The sequence below is a fragment of the Sinohyriopsis cumingii genome, chromosome 6 (genome assembly GCF_028554795.1).
Source record: "Sinohyriopsis cumingii isolate HCF-2022 chromosome 6, ASM2855479v2, whole genome shotgun sequence".
NCBI classification, from domain to species: Eukaryota; Metazoa; Mollusca; class Bivalvia; order Unionida; family Unionidae; genus Sinohyriopsis; species Sinohyriopsis cumingii.
Window position 1 is genome coordinate 108728189 of NC_142966.1, and position 25606 is coordinate 108753794.

General features: G+C 35.1%; 1 protein-coding gene across 1 annotated transcript in view; it reads left to right on the top strand.

Moving 5' to 3' along the window:
* The window catches only part of LOC149797685 (uncharacterized), a 98018-nt gene that overhangs the window by 62656 nt on the left and 9756 nt on the right, over positions 1–25606 (top strand). Inside the window, exons 15-17 of the mRNA XM_089962605.1 lie at positions 9280–9414; positions 18752–18946; positions 24622–24786. Of these exons, the coding sequence (XP_089818731.1) occupies positions 9280–9414; positions 18752–18946; positions 24622–24786 (495 nt within the window). The remainder of the gene's footprint in view (positions 1–9279; positions 9415–18751; positions 18947–24621; positions 24787–25606) is intronic.

The following is a 25606-nucleotide window of genomic DNA, read 5'->3' on the forward strand; positions in this document are numbered from 1 at the left end:
TCAGAGATCAAGATTTTGAGGCAGGACACATTTTGCTAATTAAAATTAAATATTTGATTAAGCAAAGAAATTACTATTAAGTATTAAAAACTTACAAACTTATTTCAATGGGGTCCTCAGAGATCAAGATTTTGAGGCAGGACACATTTTGCTAATTAAAATTAAATATTTGATTAAGCAAAGAAATTACTATTAAGTATTAAAAACTTACAAACTGATTTCAGTATTAAAAATGTCACTAAAAATCATCTCGTTGTGGTAAAATATCATTGAAAAAACTTTGTTTGCTTGGTCTTCTTTGATTTAAAAGGTATGACCTGATAGCTGCTTTGAAATGATCTGTATTTGAAGTTTTCTTCATAAATTGGTTATAGGTTCCAATCATGTATAGTATTGTGAAAAAAAAGTCGTCTGAGCTTTATTACTGTCTTATGGTGTAGCAAATTTAAATTTACTATTCCTAGTGACAAAAAATGGTGATCACCTTTTTTCACAAATCATTTGCGCTTTAGTCTCAATTGTTTCACTCTATCCACCAATATTAGCATTTCCATACTCTCAAGTTCATACTGTCTCATGCTTGATAAGGGTCCAAGGTCACCTATAAATCTTTTAGTTATATTCTGTGCTATTTGTTATTTATTAGATTTTTACCAGTTCTAGCATACCACAAAGAGCAGGAATAGTTATATTTATACTTTAGTATATAATGTTTCCATTGTTTTAAGTGATAAACATTGACCATGTCAAAAGAGAACATTTAACATGGCATTAACTTTTTTAAGTACAGTATACTATTGACTATGCATTCACCTGACAGCAAGTTACATATATGGAGACCTAAATATTTAGTACACTTTTGTCATCTGCACATAATAAAAGCTTACAATCTAGTGTTAGTTACTAGGGATGTACATATAAGGAAATTTTGACGGGTACCCAACCAGGCTGGTTTTTACTTTGTCTGGTAACTCCACTCCCATTTTGTCTGGTTTCCCCACCCCTCTCTCACTCCTATTTTGGTTATCCATAAAACATTTTTAATATTTTATTTTATTACTGCATGGGGTGGGGTGGGGTGGCGACCCAGCAAGATCATATTTTTATCTTAAACACTCACTTGGACGGGTAGTGCAAAACCTAGCTTAGACCAGTTGGCCAGATTTGTTACTATATCATTCACATATCTTAAAAAAGAAGAGGTCCTAAAATACTGCCTTAAGGTACACCACATGATATTGTCAAAATTGTGGATTATATATTCTTCTTTGAATACATTCCCCAATCACATTACATTAGGAATATTAGCCTGCTACCTCACAAATCCAGCCCTACTAAAAGATGAAAATCGTCTTATTGTCTATTTATAGATAGACAATGGGCAGTAACTCTTGCCCATTACCTCTCCTAGATGCCACCAGGTGTTGCCAATTTTAGCTTCGCTGTGTCCCGAGACACACGCAGTGCAATAGCCTCAGATAATCCAGCCTTTTTGTGTTCCTATGGGCCCATCCAATGTTCATTTTGCAATTATAATGTGAATTTATCAATCCACTGCAGGTTGTATGCTTTATTTTAAAATTTCCGCCAAAATTTTGAGAGATTTGTCATTTGTCGGACTTCATCTTGTAGGACCACGGTCACACCATGCCATTGTTGATCTTACACAAGGTCATTACAGGTTGGCATTCTTTTGACTTTATTCTCTTATTCCGTCTGCTACAGAGCTCTTAATAGCGAATTCTCTAGTGCTGCTTGGTAATTATGCTTAATTTAATTCATATTTCATGCTGTTTTGATAGAATTATTATTAACCAAGCCAGTAGCATAAGTTTTAAACAGGGCCATAGATTTTTGATATGACACTTCACCGATCTGTTAGTTATGACACTGTTTTTAGCAACTTAGTAATTTCACATATTACTAATTTCTGCTTTAGTTTATGTGTCATTTTAGCATATAACAATTAAATGTTCTGCAGGCCACTTCAGAACATGGAAGTTTACCATGACTCCTGTTTTGTTTATGTTATGTAATCATGGTTTCTGTTACATAGCATCTATAACATGGTTACAACAGTGTTTTGTTTCAGTGACCTTTTAATTTCAGCATTTTACTAGTTTCTACTTAGGAGTGTTTCTTGTATCAGAGCAGGGTAGCCTACCATGACTCTGGTTAGGTTTATAGTTTGTGCACATTTTCCGTTCTCTATTAACTTTGCATTGTGTTTGAGCTTAATATAGGATGTATGTTTGTGATATGACAAGATTACGGGTCTGTTTGTTAAGGCAGTGTTTTAGCGACCTAGTAATTTCAACCCTTTACTAGATTCTACTTTAACCTGCTTTAGTTTGTGTCTTTTGTGTCGTTTCTGCAGAATATTTATTTAATTGATCTATATGCAGTTTCAAAGCATGGAAGTCCCCAATGTCTCCTGCTTTGTTATGTACACATTGTTTCTGATATACACCGTCTGTATTAGTTAGTCTGGGTTGCCATGTTAGATGAGTTAGTCACATACTAATTTGCTAATCTATGTTTTGTTTTTTCTCATCTTGTGTTGTTTCAGGAGGAGTGTTAACTACATGCACAACATGCATGTGCACAAAGATCGCCTTGTTCGACATTGATCGGATGGAGCTAAATATGCATTGTTTGGTCAGAAAACGCATGCACTGCTGTACTTCAGAAAGCAGCAAAGGGGAAAGAGAGATGGTCGAGGTACATCCCTATCCATCCTGTTGCTAGTTTCCACGTTTACCACCACACCATTATCAATTCACCATTCTTCCCTTCAGCACTCATCAACCCCTGGGCTTTCACTCACACTAGGGACTCGGCCATCTCCCCTTTCCAAGCATCATCATCTACATCAACAGCAGCCTACCTGGGCAGCATCTTAAGGACACACATGATAAGTTCTATTCTACTCCAAGGCAGAATGATCTCCCTTGTCTGCTAGATCATCCAGGCCTTTTCACAAACTGGAAAATTCAGACCTCTGTACATCACATAATTTCATCGATTTGGACAAGGACTTCTTGACCAACCAGAATCTGGCGTGTCCTCTTGTGCTCACACTCCCAGAATTGTTGAATTCGTCGAGTTCGTTTCTATCAAGACTTGGACTTTATCGGGAGAGTTCTTGCAACTCCTCGGGTATTATAAGTGTGCAACAATCTTCATATCAACATACAATTCAGAAACCTTCTGGCTGCATCAGTGGCTTCACCAAGAATCAATCCAGAAGGGGTCATATCCTTAACATGGAATGTCCCCTTCCATCAGTTGATCGTCACTCAGATTCACACACTTCAAGGGCATTTGACCACTTGGCGACAAGGTGGATTCAACAGCTACCCACCTTCATGCCCCCATTTCCAGACACAACAACTTGGGTCGTGAGATACACTGTCAGCCATCTGGGAGGGGTTGTGGGCCTGTGCCACCCCTCCTACAGTGCTACATTTTTTAGGTCAGAAAGGCAAGATGACTCTGACAGCCTGTCTTTCAGGGCACATGCCCTGTATCACTGATCTATTTTCCCTAACAATAAAACACCCAGGAAGATTCTGGCCAACCTGAATCTACCAACCTCTTCTTCTACATGCTCAGTGTTTACCAGTACAGCCTTGCAAGTCAGACTTGCATATCAGACCATTCAAACCTTCATTTGTGGAGAGCATCTCAAGAGTAACCATCTATATTGCCCATCTGTGTGTCTCTATCCCTCAACTGGCTGTCTTTCACTGGCTCTGTTCTTGGAAGAGAAACAGTTGGACCCTATTGATTAACAAAGGCTACCTCCCTATGATATTGGACAAATTCCGGCAAAATGGCAACATGTTTGTGTGGGATAGAGATCTATTGGATCTTTTTGACAATATTGGTATTCTTGACCGATATCCCTTATTTGTCTCCAAAGGGACTCGATTGTTTGGCTTTTTATGAACATGGCTAGATTCATACCCCTTCGAACTTCTAGCCCACACATTGCTATCATAAAGACATATCCTACAGACCATGTTTACTTATAACTTTAGCTTCAGCATGCAGGGTATGAGGGCTGCATCCCCTGTTATGTTACCAGAATTCTCTTCAGTTAGATCAGAGGGTTCAGTGGTTCTCAAGATACCATTGGGATTCATAGCCCAGAACAAATTACCATCTGTTGGTAGTCAACCAGTATCCATGCTTACTTTCTTCCATAGCCAGGCTGAGAAAAGCAGCTTTGCAGGATTCTGTTTGCACCCCCAGGGATCAATGATATCGGACAAATTCTGACGTCATGGTGGATGTGACATTGGGCATGATAATGATGTCTCAGATCTGTTATACAATCTGATCTCCAGCAACCGAAACCCATAACACTGTTTCCAAAATGGAATTTATCTTGGGTTCTAACTTGGTTTAACTCAAGCAAGTTTGAACCTGTTGCTCATGCTTTGCTAAAGTTCCTATCATACAAGACATGCTTCCATATAGCTTTAGCTTTTACATGCAGGATCAGTGAGCTACATGCCCTTTCAGTCAACCCGAACTATCATCTGCTCAGTTCGGATCGTTCAGTAGTCATCCTTACACAACCAGGCCTAGTTGCCAAAAATCAGTTGCTGTCCATAGATAACCAATGAGTCGTCATTCATCCTCTTTTCCATAGACAAGTCTAGAGAGGCAGCCATGCAAGATCCTGTCTGTACCCTCAAGCATTACTTGAGATGCACAGAGAAAAGTCATGGCATGAGCAACATCTCTTCTCATGTGTCTTATTACTCAGAAATTTTGAGCAATCTCTGTGTGACAGAACAAAGGATATCATGCTTCACACCCTTTATTCCTGGCTGAAAGAGGTCATATGCTAGGCTAGGTGTACTCTGACAACTCACCAGATCAGAGTAGCCTCACGTCTGCACCCTCAAGCACTACTTGAAGCACACAGAGACAAGTCATGACATGCGCAGACATCACTTCCTCCCAGTCAAGGTTGGAAAACAAGGCATCACCCCTCAGACATTTGCTTCATGGTTGAAGTGGGTTATATGCTCAGCATACTCTGAGATCTCTCAAGATCAGAGTTGCCTCATGAGGATTACAACTCACAAGATTAGAGCCATTTCTGCGAGCCTCGTTTTCTAAAGCAATGTTAGGATCCAAGACATTATAGAAGCTGCCGGCTGGCATGCAGAGTCAACCTTCCCAAACTTTTACCTTAGAGATTTAGTGTTGCAAAGAAAAATGTTGGATCTGGTAGGGCCAGTAGCAGCAGCACAGACAACCTCCAAACTCAACAAGACCAATCAACACAGCCCATTAGCTTCACTGGATTTGCCAGTGAACATTTTGGTTGGTGAGAAGATATCAACTTCATCTTCTTGGCCATATATATATATATATATATATATATATATATATATATATATATATATATATATATATATATATATATATATATATATATATATATATATACATACACATATATACATATATATACACACATGAGCCAAATGCTCAGCATCCCCTCCTCTTATTACTTATTCTCCTAATGTAATGCGATATGGGAACATATTCGAAGGAGAAAGTGATGTGATTTGGATTTTTAACGTAGCTCAGAGAATACTTACCCAGTCACATTACTTAGAAACCCTCCCAACCGCCTCACCATTTAAGCATCCACATTAATGTCTTGTTCAGCTAAAACTGGCGACACCTGCTGGTGTGAAGGGGAGTTCATGGGCAAGAGTTACTGCCCTTTATCTAAAAATAGACAATAATACAATTTTCGTCTTTTAGTAGGGCTGGATTTGTGTGGTAGCATTCTAATATTCCTAACGTAATGTGATTGGGTGAGTATTCTCAAAGAAACATAATTTACTTTAAAGATCTGCTTTCTTAACACTGATAATTTTGTTGTCTATTTCTTAGATATAATACAAACCATTCAACAGATGTTGTTCCTAATCCTAACAATGTTTTACACCATATTTTATGATTCACCTTAATGTATCAGACATATTTCAGTAGAGTACAGGCCCCTAAAATCCAGCTGTAGTTCATAAATTAAGTTATTGTTATAAAAGAAGTTTTCAAGTTGAACATTAACTGCTTTTTCTAGAATCTTGAACATAATACTGAGTATGTTAAGGGGCTTGTAATTGTTTGCATCAACCTTTCTACCCATTTTTTAAAGAGGTCTATCGCAAACTAATGTCAGTTCATCAGGTGCAATGCCATTTGATATAGACATGTGAGCAACACAAAAATAATTGGAATTATCAAAACACATTGCAGTCTTTTTTAAATCTTTCTGGGAAATTTTCTAAGCCTGTGTTTTTACATGGATTAAGGTTCAGAATAATTTGTAAACAAAATCCTCACTTACAGGTTAAAGTTGGAGTGTGTTATGAACATTTGATACCATATTGATCCTCCACGAGAGTAGATGTTATATTGGGGTACTTTTTTAATTATTAAAATGATTTACAGTACCACTATCTTTTGGTTTAAAACTGTAACCATAGGTTATAACATTTGTAATAAGACACTGACTGGTCAGTGAAGACAATTCATTCTGTTCACACTTATGCGGATATATTTTGATATGTCATATACATCTATTCATGCATTTGTTCACCCATCTGTCATTTCTCTTTAACCCATACTCATGCATCTACACTGAATGAGAGAGAATAATCATATTTGGTATGATATTTCGGATGATATGTAGAGGACAACAAAGGTTTCAGTTCCCAATTTCATCACCTAATGAATGACTGGTGTGGGGTCAAGGTAATATTTTAATAGGTAATATGGATTTTTCCTTGTAACCTGAACTACATGTGTACATTGAGATAGAATATGAATACTTAAAGAGGATTGGTAGATACGCTGTTTTATCTTGGATGCACCCCAGGAAAAGTATGGGGTATGGGGTCGAACTCTACCTTGTAACTCAGAATTCATCAATACCAATCAAGGGAAGGAGATCATATTTGGTAATAAGGAATTAGATGAAAACAAAATGATGGCAAAGATGGGAACATTGTGACTAATTTAATCATCATTAAAAATCCAAAGGTGATGCAATGGAGAGTTGACAGACAGAAGAACTTTGTTGTCTTCATTACTCCAGAGAATGAAAATACTTTGATAGAGGCTACAAAGGAAGATGTTACTGATACAGTGGTACGATTTTTAGCAGTAATGGTGTGATGTCAGGAGGATGTAGTCCCAGTATAAAGGCTGGTTTTCAAAAGTAAGTCATTCCAAAGCCAAGAAAAGAAGCAGATACCTTTATTGGTTACATTGATTGAGGGGAATAGCCCATTTCATACCGAATTTAACCGAGTTGCTCTGTAATTATCCAAATAACCTCCCGAGTTACTTTATACTCCAGCCAATCAAACGCTGGTGGGCACATGTATATAAAATGACGTCCATTGTTGTTTAGAAATATTTCAGAAATAAAATTAATTAAATGATTGAAATTTATATGTAAATTATCTACAGACTTTCAAAAACAAATCTGATAAACTCATATGAAACACATTTTATTATAGTGATGTCTCGGATGCACAGAAATAGTTTGAACAACTTGCTTTTTGATTGTCAGGATTAAATTTACTTTGACACCGTTTCCTAACTTACATGTACATGTCCAGATGTAAACAGCTCAAAGCTACTCTCTCGTATGGGTTTAAAATCTGCCCTAGTTTCCAGAAAATAAGACAGGATGGTTCCAATATTACATTTTGTCAATATATGCAGCAGCATCACTGTTGAATATGCATTTTTCATCTTGATAAACAATGTTGACATAGTTACAGAACTTGATGCTAATGCTGAAGCGTTAGCCATATTTTGCCCACCACCTATTACGGTCAGCTGACCACCGCCACGTGATCAAAATTCCGAGCAAATTACAAAGTTCACCGAAGTCTGCATGAAATGGGCTATGGAGATTGCATAAAGAAAATGCATACAGGATGAAAAGGCAAGGCGGCCTTACAAATCCAGAAGCAGCAGATATAACAGGAACTTTTTTATGTATTGAGATGAATATCATGGGAAAGAGTAATGACATAAAAAAGAGAAAGAACCAGTAGAGCAAGGCAGACATAGACATTGCCATGATCAAAATAGATCACTATGACCTGCTTTTCTTGCTTGAATGACCTTACTATGCTTTGTTGACCAGGTGTTGTGTGCTCATTTAAACAACGCACTGTACACAAATTTTGTTTGAGGTTTAAAAGAGTCAAATCTGTGTATAATGACTGTTCACAGCACCAACTAAAAGAGGATGTTACATAAAAATAAGGTTTTAATATATATACCATAAGATATATTTTCAGAAGTGATTTTTAAATACAGATATATACTATTTTTATTTATTTAGTAGTACCAGTTGATAATATTGTATTAGCAGACCTGCCAATTCTTACGATTTTGCCATAATTCTTGCAGGGAAAAAATTACCCTTAAAATATGGACTTACTGCATACTAGCAAACATTACCGAAAAATGATCGTTGCTGAAAACTCTGTCTAATTGTTTCATCCATGCTTTAGTTGGATCCGGGTTTCATCTTAGAATTAGTGAAATTAGTCAGGGAACCAGACTAATTTTACAGCAGCACCCCATGCGAGGCGTCTGCATGATCAAATTGTTGATTATAGAATTTTTTAAATGGCACCAGAAAGCAATAAATGTTTAAGACAAAAGAAAAAATATGCTTCTGAAAAGTGTTAATAATCAACACATAAGAATAAAATGGAGTATTCAGATTCTTTTGAATAAAAGCTGGAAAGGACACAGTTACATTTATTGGACATCATGTGCCAATTTGAGTATGTCTCATGGCAGGAGATACACTTGCCATTGTCATGTGAAATGGAAAAGAATTTCCAAAGCATTATGTCAGGTTGAGAGATAGCAACAAGCCATTGAGCTGCGTAGGGTTTGGAACTAGAGTTTGTGCAACTGTACTAGTGGTAAATAAAATCTACACGTACTTTACAAACTTTTCAGTTGAACATAATGTTTATCGTCGATGTGTCAAACCTTTAATTACGTTTTCCAGCTTTACAATAGCAGTTATTGATATTTTGTTACATCTTACTGAAAATTGGTCAGTCTTGCGGAAAAAATCAACTGCCTTACTGAGATGGACTCATCAGGGTTGGCAGGTCTGTATTAGACCTTTACATACAGGCATTTGTAGTATATAGGTGGTGCTAAGATTTAGATTTATTTATAATTATTTTATATTATTTGTAGGAATGAGTTGGCTTTGTACTCAACAGAAGGTGAGAAATTAGATGAGATATGTAACAGGTCCGACATTATTCATCATGAAAAACAGATGTGTGTAGTTGGATCTGCCGTATATGCTGTTGGAAAAAAACTGGACAGGTATGGAATAGACACATTAATAGACTAAACAAGGATTTAAGCTACGCAACAAGTTGCCATGGATTTTGTACTGACAATCAGTTGTCTAAATAATTGATTTAACCATTTAACCATTTGGAGACATACATTACCTGGGGAAATGTTGGGAATTTGTACAAGCAAAGAGTCCAAGAAATTGGGTGAAACACCCAATAATTTTCAGTGGAATTGGTGGTAGTCCATACAGGCAAACAATCCAGATAATATGAGATTTAAATTTTCAGGGAACATGATGAGAGTAGTTTTAGAAAATAATCTGGGTTATGCAAGATTTAAATTTTTGGAGTACATGGGAGTCTATGCAAGCAAAAAATCTAGATGATAGAAGACTTGCATTTTTGGTGGACATGGTGGGAGTCCATACAAATACAGTGGTCCCCTTCATGAATGGCCCCCGACCAGCAGCCACCCACTTTTTACAGCCAGAATCCCTTGGCACCGATGAACTTGTGTTCAAAAGTACCCCTGAAGAAAGGCCACCCCTCTAACATGACATGACCAGCAAACAACATATTAATGCAAAAATGTCAAATGAAACCCTCACAAGTGGCCACATTTTATTATTTTGTCCAGAGCCAATTTTTAATTCATAAGATAAGGTGAGTAATCCAGTTATCTTTCCCAATGTCTGTTTCTAGATGTTAGGTTTTCATTACTCAATGAGTGTTGGCTAAAGTACATATACCACTAAGTTTGGTATTATTAACACTGACATTTAGATGAAATTGGGTCAGCTGTGTTTTGATAGAGTTTGGGGCTTCACGCAGCATTCTTTTATATATTATGACCATACATACTTGGCAATATCATAACATGGTCAGCATAGGCTAAGTATGTATTTTATGGACTAACACACACACAGACATTAACCTTGAACATAGCAGGGAACCAGACAAAGACCGTAACATTTTGTGACAGTACATGTATCATGTCCTTGAAAAACAAGGAATTTAGTTTATTGTACAAAAGTTTTGTCTGCATAATTAAAATTCAGTACTGTACAATTAGCAAATTAGGAATAAATTGTAACATGACTTTAACATGTCATCACCTAAATGGAGAAATAATACTCCAGAAGGAAAAGTAGAAGTGATTTGACTTGACAACAAGGGGAAAGTTCACATGCCAATAAATTTTATCTTGGGAAGACACAAATAAACATAATAACAGATAAGGAGAATATTTTAGCAGTGGGAAAATGTAGTAAATGGAAAGAGAATTATTTTAAATATGAAACAGTATACACCTCTCCCTCGATAACTCAGGCACAATGGGTTCCAGCAAAGTTCAAAGCATGGATCTAAAGAGCAGGATAGCAGACTAAATGTTCATACACCACGAAACAAAATTAATATTTTTCAAGAACTATTTCGTGTAACAATCGTCTGCATCAAAACTCAATTTGTGTACCTTTCAGTTAGTAAAATATTGATGCCATGATTTTATTGCAAATATTAGTCAAACTAATTCTAATCCTTGAGGATATCTTTAAGTGCTAATTCAGGATTTTGCTGAAACTCGCTTGTGGAGCAATGATCCAAATTTATGAAACATAGCTCTTGATTGGACGAAGTATTAATTTCGCTTGGTTGCCTTGCTATGTTTGATCATATTCTTGATTGAGTTAATTTAATGTAGTCTAATTATACTAAGTACACAATGATATTTATAAAAAGAGCGATTGATCAATTGAAATGAGTTCACTCGCCTACAACCAGGGCCACTATATCTTACCCGTGTAGGATTTGCATGCCTTTTAACTTTTCTTTTATTCCACATCCTTTATTTGATACAAAAAATGCAATTAATTTGATAAAACAAAGAAGGTCAGCACCAATACAACAAAAACTTCTTCAGTTCAGATATCAAAACACGTTCTCAGAGAAATACTCATGGATATAGCTGTTATGGTAGATTGACTCATTTTTAAGTTTGAATGCAAGAGGGCGCATTGCATTTATGATCATTACACTTAAATCTAACTAAATAATAGAACTAAAATACAAATTTCACTTGATAATAACGTATTTAATTGGTTTTTATTTAGCAAAGTACTGCCTCAAAAGGCGTAACTTACATTTTCATTGATCAAAATTTTGTTAAATATTGTTACTTACGGTATCCTAAGAATGTATTTTGGAAATAAAATGTAAAATAGAATAATGACATTATTAAAAGTTGACAATTTCATAATGTTGATTCAAATTTGCATGTCCTATTTACCATTTTTGATGATAAAATGAGCTTATCGAGGTAGTAGTGTATGTACCAAGATTCAAGTAATATTTTGGAATGGTTTTGCAATGCACATGCCAACAATACCCTCATTTCATGCTTAAAAATAAAAACTATTAATTTATGTTATCTTGAAATAAGCCTTTTTTAAGGACAATAAAAACATATTAATAATTAATGCTACTTTTAAATAAAGATATTAACTGCTTTAAGTTGTCTGTAGATTTCTTTCTCTATATATATATATATATATATAGAGAGAGAGAGAGAGAGAGAGAGAGAGAGAGAGAGAGAGAGAGAGAGAGATACACATGCACATACATTTCATAAATTTAGTCCCCCCTTATACAGCCACTTTCCCAGTGAAGAAGTGGTGGCTGTATGGCGGGGGCCACTGTAGTATATTTTGGAAATTAAGGATTTAAATTTGTAGGGAAGATGGTGTGAGTACATATAAGGAAATAACTTATGTAATTGGGGATTTACATTAATTTTTGGAGGGCTTGGTGGAAGTCCATAGAATTGAAAATCAGGATAATTGGCATTAGGATCGTTGTCAGTACATGCAAGACATTTGGAGTTGATAATTTTAATATGATGCTCAGATCTGTAGTAAAGGTCAATATGATGACATGGTGTGAATGAGAGAAATAAAACAACAACCCAATAATATGCCAAAACAAGAGGTCCAAGTGAACTTGATATTGCTCACTGGTAGTTGATAAATGTCAGCTTATGATTGCATTCACACACATATGGAGCACAAGGTTGCTAAATTGTCTATTAATATTGGTCTGATTTATCTTCTTTCCTAATTTATTTATATTGGATTTTTTCTCTACATAAAAAGGAAAGGTTATTTATAAAACCAGTATTGTTGCATCCAGGCCTTGGGTACTTGGCCATAATTCATAATGTAACAACTGTACCTTGCCCCACCCTTTAAAGTATATACAGTTACTTGGCATTATAATTAATCTGTGTATGGATTCCTGGGTTAAGTGTAAACAACCATAGTAATCCCGATCAGCACTCAATAAAAAAGTACTATTGTACTTAGTTATGGTATTAGGCTCTTAAAGCAAAGATTGTGGACCATTGGGAGCTTATTTTCCATTTTTATTAGCTATGCTGGTCATAGATCAGAAGAGCCTATCTATTGTCTCTCATTTGTCCTTTAGTACATCCAATGTGGCCCCCATGGCAGCCATCTTGAAAATCTTGTTATCACCATTCCTCCTGATTGGATGGTCATATCAACCTTTATTATATTTAGCTATTCCTAAATATAAATGGTGTCAATCTGACATTCAATATGGCCACCATGGCAACCATCATAGAAATCTTATTTTGACAATTCTACTTGAACAGAAATTAACACATTAGCTAAAAAGTGCTTGAAAATCTTTGAATTTTCAGAGGAATGTTTAATATATCACTTCCATAAATTTCTGCAACCGTCAAATTTATATTGATTATTTACAATGATTGAAACAGAAAATTCCCACATTGCAAGCCAAATGTTTTTCTCCAAGTACAGTCAGTGAATACAGGTACATGATTGATCCATAATTTATTGTTAGAAGTATATGAAAGAAAATCTCTACTGTCTTAAGATCTGTAATAACCTTTGCCACATAACATGACCACATTGTATACTTCAATGTGGTTGTGGCAATGTGAATTCACTATTTTATTCCTGATGCTTTGTCGGAGTAGGATTGTATAGTAATCTTCATGTCTGTTATTATGTCCATACATCCAGTGAGCCAGACAGCACAGTCTTATTGATGCAACTGGTCTGCATATGGTGCTGGACTGCTATGAAACTTGGTCAATATTATTTCCCCTAGAGATGTGTTCTTTATATAGAAAGATAATTGTGCTTCTGTAATTTTTTTAGAGCTGTAGCACAATATCATTTGTGCAACTCAACCCACAGCTGTTATGGATTGCCATGAAAGTTGGTAAAGATTATTGTCATCACCCAAAGATGCACATTTCAACAAATCAATTTGCTCCCACCAAATTTGCTGGTTGTTGCCCTTTTTGTCTTGTAGTTTAATGCAGTATGTGAGAATCTTGTTAGCACAATTAGTCCTGCAGTTTTTACTTGGACTGCCATAAAACTATATACATATTATGTTCATCAACTGAAGATGAACATATCAACAAATCATTGTTCCCCTCCCATTTTTGTTAGAGTTATTGCCCTTTTTTATCTTGGAGCTTAATGCAAACAATGACACCATCTCATTAGCACTAGTCCTGCAGTTCTCAGTGGATGGTCAAGAAAGTTGGTGAGTATTATCGGCATCATTTTAAGATGTACACTTCAACAAATCACTTTGCTTCCTTAAGTTTTGTTAGAGTTACTGCCCACTATGCCTTGCAGCTTAATGCATTGTGTTATAAACCCCAGAAATGTAATTAGTTGAATCTGCTGCTAAACCAAGTAAATTAATACTGACTGAAATGTATTCACAGATACATGATTATTTCATGGGATAGTTATCACCAGCAAGTCAGAAAAATAAGTTTACAGGTCCTAGGTTTAATACTAACTACATTAGTAAGATTGGGATGTCTATTAAAGCTTCAAAATTATTAGTTGTTAGTTAGTTGCTCCCACATTCTCAACATTTTGTTATCCTGCCTCTAAATTATGAGACATAGGTATGTGACAATGGTGAAAAGCAGCAGTGGTGGCTCTAGCAGCGTCAACAATGTTATGGTGTTTTAAAAGTCACATCTGGTACATCAGGTGCTGTATTCAACCAACATTTCAATAAAGTAATGCAAATTTTATTCTCAGTTTATGAAAATGCAACCCAAAATAGCTTTCTTTTCACCCCTTTGGACAAAGTGGTCAATCCCAAACCACTTTCTTGAGTCATGTAACCAGTTTCATATGTAATGAATTTAGAATTAGACTTGCTTTGATTTTATGGAGACGTTTTAAATAGTCATTCCCTTACGACTTTTCTTACCAACCTCATTTCAAGCAATACCTCTGAAGCCATCATTGAATGAGGATTTAAATTTTAGAAGCTTGTTTCCATATTACATGAAGCCTACTTTTGATATTTATAATAAAGTTTTAATTTAGTCTGAAAATTCCATTAGTGCTTTTCATATTAGTTGCCTGTTCCTTAAAGCTAAATGTGTAAACATTTGTAAATGAAACCTGTTTTGAGATCAGCCCTTCTGCCAACACAAAGAATCTGGTCCAAAACGAGTTTTTTTAGATGGATACTGCATGACCTGTGGGAGTGAAGTATCCATCCAACAAAACGAGTTCATATTTTCCATTCAGAATTCAGATGCAGTAATTCAGATGCAGTAACCTTTTTATATTTTTATATTCATTTTCTTACTCTACCTAAGGTTTAATTATATAATAAAAAGCACTACAAGAAACAAAGTAATTGAATTTATGCTGTATACAAAATAAATACACAAGCACAGATTCATCAATATACAACAACAATATTAGAGAGCACATAATACCGCCCAGCAAAATTTGAACTTAGTCACGCACTCGACATCACTTTCATAAATAATTGTTGCTTTTAGACTACTTAAAATAAAAATTTAGGGTCATATTGTGAATGAATGCACATTGCAACAACTTTTCCAGCTGGTTTGGAATAAATGTATATTTTTTTCTTCAATTCTACTCAATTCTGCTGGACCTGGATTTATTAGCAAAGTACATGTGTCTGTGATTTGAGCAGGGAGGGACATGCATTTATGTTACTGTTCTGTCACTGAATACTTGGAATCATAGGGTGGGAAATATATGAACTCTTTCAATTCTAAATATCAAAAAGATGCTATGTAGTAACACCTTCATTTCATTTTGAGTGCAGTAAGGAGAATGTTATTGCACTTGGAACAGAGTCAGAATTACAATTTCAAAATATGTAATAAAGCATTAGAACCCATGACATAGCTCATGTAATTCAGATTTACACAATAAGAAAGTACATTTTGAGGAAATTCAAGATGCAAAAATGTAATTATATTTTTGCCATTCTTATTACCAGCTAAAGAAGACATGTTTATGCCTGGTCACTTGCATTCTCCCCTAGCTATGTTATGACCTGCATGGATTCTATTGCTAACCTAAATCCGAAACATTGTATCAAAAAGGTTAATGCAGAAAATTGCAAAGCAGCTGGTGTGTCACAATCCATTCAGACAGCAGAAATAAGAATTCTTTGTCTTGGTTCTGAGGTCCTTTCTTTTCTACCAAGACCTTTGTTATTGCATTTTTCCCACAAATTGAGTACTTTCACTTATAAAATGGTATGTCTCTGATAGATATGCAATAGCCCATGCCCTCTGTATTCTTTTCTATGCTATTTTTATATTCCCCAGAGAGCACTGGTCATATATATAGTCTGAACCATTCCATTAACGAAAAGTTACAAACATTTCTTCTAAATAACTTTAAATGATAGAATGGTATTTTCAACTCTGCATCTCTCATATTTGTCGACATTGCGACTCATCCACATTGTTTACTTTATCATCTCTACTTTCAAATAGATGAAACAGCTGCTTTAGTTCATCCAGAAACAAATCTAATAGACTAAAACCTAAAGTCTACAACATGAGCGTAGATGGTTTGTTTAGCTGCAGATGAATGATGATAAAACTGAAGCCATTCTGATCACAACACAAAGACTTTCCCATTCACATCCTTTACCTCAAACAATAAATATCAGCAATGCCAACATTAAATTCACACAATCAGTACGAAACCTGGGTGTTACTCAGGACAGTACTCTCACATTGCACCAACACGTCATGAACATATGCAAAGCTGCATATCTTGAGCTGAGACGCATCAGCTCAATTCACAAATATCTTTCAGTTGATGCCACTAAAACACTTGTGTGTTCATTAGTACTTTCAAGCCTGGATTATTGTAACTCAATTCTGTCTGGTTCATCTCAATATCTACTCCAGAAACTTCAAAAAGTTCAAAACACAGTTGCTCAGATCATACTTAGAGTACCACGATCAAAGCACACATCCCCGCTGCTCTGTACCCTACACTGGCTATCCATTCGATCCAGAATCAAACACAAAATTTGTTCTCTGTGCTACGTTTCACTGTCGGACTCTAGTCCAACATACCTATCTGACCTCACCCATGTGTACACACCAGCAAGATACTTACGCTCCTCTTCTGACAATCGTATACTCATTATTCCCACTATGAAAACAAAGTCATATGGACAGCGTTCTTTTGCATACCAGGGCCCAGCAACGTGGAATGAATTGCCCACTGAACTTAGACACAAAGACACAGTGATCACATTCAAGAGGGCTTTCAAAACTCACTTATTTCGACTGCAAGAACAAACTTAAAGACCTAATAATGTTTCCTTCCTGAAATATTCTCAGCATGTTTTTTATTTTTTAATGTTTTTCTATTTTCATTGTGTTTGTTTTTGTAATAATATTATTATATGTTTTTTATCTTATAGGTGTTGTCTAATGTTGTAAAGCGCTTAGAGCTTCTAAAGATTAGGCGCTATACAAAGTCCTCATTATTATTATTATTATTTGTTTACAAAGTAGTTCGAATACACTATACTATTTTTAGGCACACATGCGTGCAGTATCATGGTGTTCAATATCATACATATTGCATGATTTTGACAATGTAAAGTTAGCGGAGAAAAAAGGAGTATATAATACAGTTCAGTTATACATGAAGAGTTTGGTTTTAAAAAATGACAGATGGTCTGTCATCACTCTTCACACAATATGATGAAATTCAGTTATGGATGAAGAATAGGGTGTAAAATAACAGATGGTCTGTCATCACAAAATGATTGATGGTCTGTCATCACAAAATGATTGATGGTCTGTCATCACAAAATGATCGATGGTCTGTCATCACAAAATGATTGATGGTCTGTCATCACAAAATGATTGATGGTCTGTCATCACAAAATGATCGATGGTCTGTCATCACAAAATGATTGATGGTCTGTCATCACAAAATGATCGATGGTCTGTCATCACAAAATGATTGATGGTCTGTCATCACAAAATGATCGATGGTCTGTCATCATAGTCTTTACACAATATGATAAAGTTCAGTTATTGCTGAAGAATCTGGTCTAAAATGACAGATGGTCTTCAAAAACAGCAATCTGGTTTAACTGAGTTCAATTCCTTGTTTCACTTTTTTTTAAAGATGTCATTTTTCTTATATGTCATCTTTCCATAACTTGCTATGTAATTTGAGTTTTTATATGTTCACCATAAGGCAGAGTGTATCATGTTGTTGAGCTGTCCTTGCATCTGTCCATTACCACTCTTGCTTTTACACAATAACTAGAGTTGTTCACCATCTTCAGTTACCAAACATTGTGGATTGTTTACAGATGGGTTACAGAAGAACCCTATTGATTTGAGGGTTAAAAATTCACAGGTCAAGGTCACTGTGATTGAAATAAGAAAAGTGGTGGCTGCATATTGAGTTCTCCACCACAGACCATTCCAGACATTTGATAATGGTTTGAACTTAGGGTAAGGAAATGTGTTCACTTTGAGGTTTAAAAAAAAGGCCAACAGTCAAGGTCACGGACTAATCTAAAATTATTTCTGCTTAAGAGCATAAGTTATACACTACAGACTTTATGGGGTTAGGAAGAAGCCAGTCAGTTTTTCAGCATAATGGTTAAAGGTCATGATCACTGAGTGAAATTAGAACAGTGGTTTCTGCAGACAAATTTAATTTATCTCGAGGATTATTATGCATTGGGTGTATGTATAGTGTGCCATTGGCTATACTCCTGTTGTGCACAGTTGTTTCCTTATGATATTGGTGGTGGTATCTCCAACATGATGTTTTCATTTAGAGGACTTTCAGATGAGTCATGCTTTCAGGTAAGTTTGCTTTATAACACTATTGCTACTGATTTCATGTACAATGGAATACTGGGAAGAAAAATAATTTATTTTACTTATATATGTTTGTATTTAAATTATTTCTAAATAAAAATTTATGTTCTGTTATTCAATTTCAATTTTGCAGCATATTTTGTAAGTGCGGTGGTTCTAATGATCCAGTGGAAAACTGGCCATTCCTGGACTATAATGTTCCTGAAAAGGAGATCAACTCTGTTAAAATCGTGGCTGATGAACTTCTTCTAATCCACTCAAAGATGGGGGTCAGCTTCCTGAACCCTCAGAATCTGGAATTGGCTCTGATTCAGATGGGACAAAACTGGTTAGATACATTAGACTCTTATGATAATAAATAATTTGTTACCCACATGAATTGTTTGTGATGACAATGTGTTCATCAGAATGAAGACATCTGTGTAAAATAACTTCCTTTAAAGATCTGGAGTGAGCATCTATATTTTTTTATTTTGAATAGCAATTCAAATTAATTTTATCTCGCCTGCATTAGCAGAAAAAAACTTGGTTATCATTTTTCCCAAGGTAATTCTAGCATGTGCAACACTGCAAATGTGTAGATTTTATTTACTGTATATACTCACTTATAAGTTGCCCCCCCCCCATGATATGGCTACAAAAAGTAAATTTCTCTATGACCCTCCCATGAGTCAGGTATTTTTTGCAAATGAACAATGTCTGCAAGGGGTGACATGTGGTCAGTGAGTCAAGAATTGCACTTGAGGGAAAAATAAACAAGTCGAACTTGATAGACAGATAGACACAGATATAGGACAAATAAAGATAAACCAATGTAGAAGAAATACATTTGTATTATTGAGTTGAATATATACAAATAAATTTACATCTTGCATTTTGGCCATCTTCATTTATTGAAATCCATAATGCATAATATTTTTATTCCATTTATGTCATAAATCCATGCATTGACTTATAGGTCTTATACAGGTATAAAAATTGTAATCCAGAAATGATACGATTCACAGTGTCACATGATATATTAATTCCAAAGTATAATAAAGTAAGGTCCACACTTATGTAATTGACAGTATCTTGGAAATGTCTCTAATATCATCTGGTTCAAGTCCAAGAATTCATCAAGTTCATCGTCTGAGTTACCAAATAAAATTCTAAATTCCTGCACTGTCATCCAGTCATCGTAACATGGTCCGACTGATATTCCTTGTCTGATTCCTCATCCAATTCTGATTCTTTGTCTTTAGTCATGTGCAGGTGCTTTGGTGTTGGTCATATCTCAAATGAAATCACTGAAGAGTTTGTCATCCTCCATCCAATCCATTGTATTGGAAATACATTTTTTAAATGATCTGACCACCATCTCATTTGAAATTTCCTCCTACTCATTTCACACCCACTAAGATATTAACTCAGTTCCTGGAGGCTTCACATTTCATGCCTTTGTAAATTCATTGAGCCCATCTGCAATCTACTTGTGCTACTGTTGATGTATATTGACCTTGAATGGCTTATTTAGGCAAATATCCACTGGTTGCAGTACTGACCTGATGCTGCCAGGGATCACAGCTTGGTGTGTTTGATGTTGCTGCAATTTCTAAAGATATATTTCCAGGTCATTTCCAGGGTTTTTCCAGGATGAAATTAATTTTTTCAAGGTTCACATATGACCATTACTGAATGGAATTAAAGAACATTTTAGATTATAAAACGTGCATTTTCTAAATCTAAAGATGGTTTTATTTCAAGACTCTCCAAAACATCTAAGCCAGAAAAGATAATCATGTACAAAACCACAAAATGTATGACATGAAACAAGTTTGATTATAATTCTTTAAACTGGAGTGTAAATTCATTTCAATGTACAAACTAAAAATTCTAACTTTATTTTTCTGACCTGCATTATCTTGCTAAGTGGAAACAACATAATGAACATACATTAGTTTTGATTCCTTTCAAAACTTCAATTCTGATGAATTCTGTAGCAATATATATATTCATCTTATAGAAAGTAAACATTTCCTATTACAGTATAAAAAAAACAATAAATGCACATAATTAGAATCTTGTCTTGCAACAAAGAGAGTTTAACCCTGAATTTATATGTGCAAATAAAACCCAAGCAAGATTTATCAAACACCCTAATCTCCTTAAGAAGATGTGGTTAAAAATCCATCATTTAAAAAACATTTTCAAAAGGGTTGATTTAAATTTTGAATAAAGACCTTCAAAATTATATACTGTTGTATAAACAAGGACGGAATTTTCTGTAAAATCAACTTGTATTCTTGTAATTCGTTAAACCAGTCTTCAGACGTATATTGATACAGGGGCTCAAATAGTTTTTTAATATATAATACAAGGGACGACAATTTCTCATATCAGCTTTGAGATTCAACAATTTGGACTTCAAATTTGTATTAAAACGAATAGCAGTCCGTTTTCTAATCTGGGTTTCCTTCAGGTTGGGGTTTGTGGGGTTGTGGCAATTGCATATTGAAAATTTGGAATTTGCCACCGAGGTGCGGTAGTGACATATGGTAGTCGCTTACCAGCAGGCCCAGAAATTTTAAACTTATGTTATTCGACTTATACCTGCATGAAATCTATAGAAAAGTGATTTATTTTCTCGTTATGTCTTTATTCCATTGACAGACTTGACCAAACTATGGCATTGATGAAACCTGATCAGGTACTTAACGTTCGCATTACTAGTCACTTCACGAATCTCAGATGTTCACAATTTCTGAAACAATAAGTAATTTTCATATCCATTTCATGCATGTATCACTCGATCTAACAACATTTAAAGTTTGCTAGGTCATTCGGTAAACTGCTACGCTTTGCTAACACGATGTTTGCCTCTTGTGCTGGTAGAGCGGTTTTCATAGTTTCCACATAAGGAAAGATACAGATATCAAGCTGACTTTGAAAGTTAAAGTGTACTAGATGAATCTAATCCACTGAGCATTTGGATTGACTCAGCATATATGTTTATTGCAAGCAACCAAATGATACATACTGCACCCTCTGAATATTCTGGTTAAAACTTGATAAATTTAACTCACGATCAGATTAGTTTCGACTCATTTACATGATTGTTTCGAGGGTCAAGTTGTGGTGGAAAATTCCCAGGTTTTCCCGACTTTCATAAATATTTGCAAAATTCCAGGACTTTTCACGGTCGGGAAAAACATTATCATTTCTCCTGACTTTTTCCCGATTTCCCGGTAGCGTGGGAACCCTGTGTAATTGACAGAACACTGAATATTCATAAACTTGGACCATTATTTATGTAGAGGTTGAGCTTGGGTCTTGTAAGAGACACTTTGATCATAAAGTCTTCAAAATCTCATCAAAGGATTGCTGTCACAGTATGATCAGTTGGACTTTACATGGCATTGGACAAGTTTCATATTCATGGCACACTCAAAGGATGGTTCTGCTTTTACATGCTAAAGGATTATGGTTGGATTTATCTGATTTGATGTGCTATCATTACATTGTGAATTGAGAAAACAAACCACAAGTTTGCCTTTAAAAGCTAAGGGAGTAAGCTCAGATTTAAAAATAAATTTTAATACAAGATCATATAAGCAAGTATATATGGTATACATTTTGAAAGTATAGTTAAACCTTGATAATAAGCATAATATACTTAATATATGCCCACATTTTGGCAGAGCCTATTATGCTATAACCCTCTCCATCCATCCATCCATCTGTCTGTCCATGTATTTTTCTTTCCTGCAAGATAACTTTTATTTTACAGAACACACTGTTGCAAAACTTTCCAGATAAGTTCTTCTTGAAAAGTGAAAGAAGCCTATTGATTTTTGTGTATCAAAAGTTAAAGGTCAGGTCACTGTAACAGAAGAAAGAGAATAGTTTCTGCACAATTACATAATTTCTACATTACACATCATGACCAATCTGTATGGCTTGCAACTGGGATAAGGTATTTATTAATTGTATTGTACAAAAAGTCCAAGGTCTCTGCCTGAAGGAAGAAAATGTACAAAACCATTAGTTCTACATTACAGATTGAAGACCAAACTTGGTGTAAGAAAAGTGCTTATTCATTTTGTGGTCAAAAGGTGAAATATTAATCTCACTGTGACTAAAAGAAGAACAACAGTAACATTAGTTTACATCACATGCCAGCTGTGATTGGTTTGCACTTGGAGAAGGAAGCAGCCCATCAATTATAGGGATCAAAAGATCAAAGGTCAAGATCACAATCACAGTAAGAATAAAAATGGTTTCTTCACAAAAAATATCAGTTCTTGACATTTTACCGTCACCTGAGTTTGTGGCAGACCCACATGTTGGATAAAACAAAAAGCATATTGATGTTAGGGTCCAAAGACCAAAGGTCAAGGTCACTATCACAGTAAGAATAAAACAAAAAGCATATTGATGTTAGGGTCAAAAGATCATAGGTTAAGATGACAGTGACTGAAAGAAAAGAAAAATAGTGTTTGCATAATAACTTTGTTTTGTTGATCACATACCTTGACCAAACTGTGTGGAGGCCATGCATTTAAGGTTTAGAAGAAACCTATTTTAATTCTTGGGTCAAATGGTAAAAGCTTAGGGTCTTTGTGGCTCAAACAAAAATTGTTTTGCTGAATAATTTTTGTTTTAGATGATGCTTTTTGAGCAAACTTTTGTAAATGACTTGTATAATAACAAAACTTTTAGATTCAGAAATGTAAAGGTCAGAAGTCATGGTAAGTCAAATAAGAAAATAATGGCTCCTGCAGAGTAAGGTTATTTCCAGACCATATCTTGACCAAATGACCAGGCCATTGGGGTTTATTGGTCAATAATCTCCAGTGTCAACCAGGACTAGTAAATAAGGGGTGAGCATATAATGTACCATTAGCTGTGCTAATAGTTTTTAAATTAGTAAAAGTTATGTGCACTTAGTTGTCATATTTAACATACAGACAGGGTAGATTAAGGATTGCTAGGAAAGAGGAGAGAACCAGGTAATTTGATAAATAGTTGTACTAATGCAAAACTCTGGATCTAAATATTACAAGTAAAATTATATAAGAGCCATCAAGATCCAAAAAAGGTATGATGTTCTTGGCAGGTTTTAGCAGGTGCTTCCTTCCCACACAGCATGCTGGGATCATGACATATATATGTACTAGATATTTGGATGACAGCATTTTCTTACCAAAAAGAGGAGTGCATGTGCTGATTAAGGCATGTGTATATGTTATAGCAAATATGGTAATTTCTGTTATCATAGCTACTGTCTCCAGTGTTGATGACATCTTTAAATCTGGGAATGTTGTCAAAGTTTCAAAATGTTTGGTCATTACATCATTAGCACATGGTAGAGGAAATTTACTTGAGCTTAAAGAAAACATTTCCAGTTGTGGATCCCAAGTTTCAAAATGTTATTTACAATTGATGTAAATTTATACTACCTAAAACAAAATTATGTCAAATCATGTTGATTTTTTTTTTGTAGGGGGAGGGGTTAGGGGGCACCAGTTCTAATGGATTGTATAGTTGCCACAAACCACAGATTAATGAAACATAAGTAATAATCCACCTGTAAAGAAAATAGGACCTACCTATTGCAGAGGCTTATCCATAACTTTATATCTTGACAAAATATTGTGTTTTTCTTAACTAAAAACAACACACTGATTTGATTTTAAAAATTGCTTTGGAAAGAATGGTTTGTGTAGATGTTAATGCCATGTATAATTTTGTAATGTCTTAGCATTTTATTTTAAATAGCTGTTTATCAGTCTTGTTGGCAATAGTTTCATATTTCAGTTAGTATTGAGGTTTTCTCTTCCAAAGTGAAGTGAAACACTCCTGTAGTAACAGGATTTGTTTCACTAGATTATAGCCTTTCTTTAATTCTGTTTATTTTATCCCCTAATATATTTAACCACTTTAATGAATTTTTCTGTCTTTATAGGCTAGTTCTAAATGGATTTTATGCAAACATAATCATCTTATTCTGTGCTATTTCAGTTCTTTGACCTTGACCGAAGACTCTAAGGTCATTCTGGGAAATTTTGAAGTGTTTTCCATCTTGGGGACCAAAACTTGGCAGGAAGAAAACAAGAAAATCACACATGTGGGTCTGGGGCTAAATCACCATCTGATTGTCATGGAAATGATCTCATATCCAACTAGGTAATGTAATTAACTCTATATTATATGACATGTAGAAATGAAAGGAAAAACTGAAAATGAAAAGAAATTATGGTCCTAAGTAAAGTAAGTTTCTGGCAGGAAAATGTTAAGTTTAATGTACAATCAAAAGAAAGAAAGAAAACCAGTTGATTGAAAGGAATAAAAAGATAAATGGATCAACTGTTGCCATTTGATTGAAAGGAATGAAAAGATAAATGGATCCACTGCTGCCAATTAATTTTAATGGCTGAAGATCTGTTAAAAAAGGAGCAACATATTTCTTTAAATACATTACCCAATCATAATACTATATGAGAATTACTGCTGCCTTGCAAATCCAGCTCTCCTAGGTTAATACGTTTTAGCTAAATACTAAAAGTTGTCTGCCTACCTAGGTGGCCGTTAGATAGAATGATGTCCACATATATTGGGATTGGTGTTAAATCCCATGAATTCATCTGTTACTACTTCCACACTTGCTCAGTAGATTGATCTCTATAGACAAAGATGCCTTGCAAAATTGTATGTGTATTGGCCAAAAACATTGCATATAATTGAAACTGAACTCTAACTATAATTATCCATGTCATGAGATGGAGATTCAAGTACATTTCTCCGATTTTTATCAGAGATCTTTAATCCTGTGAGGCTTAATGTGATCTGGAGGAACCTATTCATAACCGTTGTGTATAAGGTTACCTTTGCAGCTTTATAAAAATGCGGTTTCATGCTTTTTATTGGATTTGTAGAAGGAAGACATTTTCCCTTTTGAAACCTCTCCCTGACATATGGAGTCTATTTTCCAGCCAGGTTATATGGA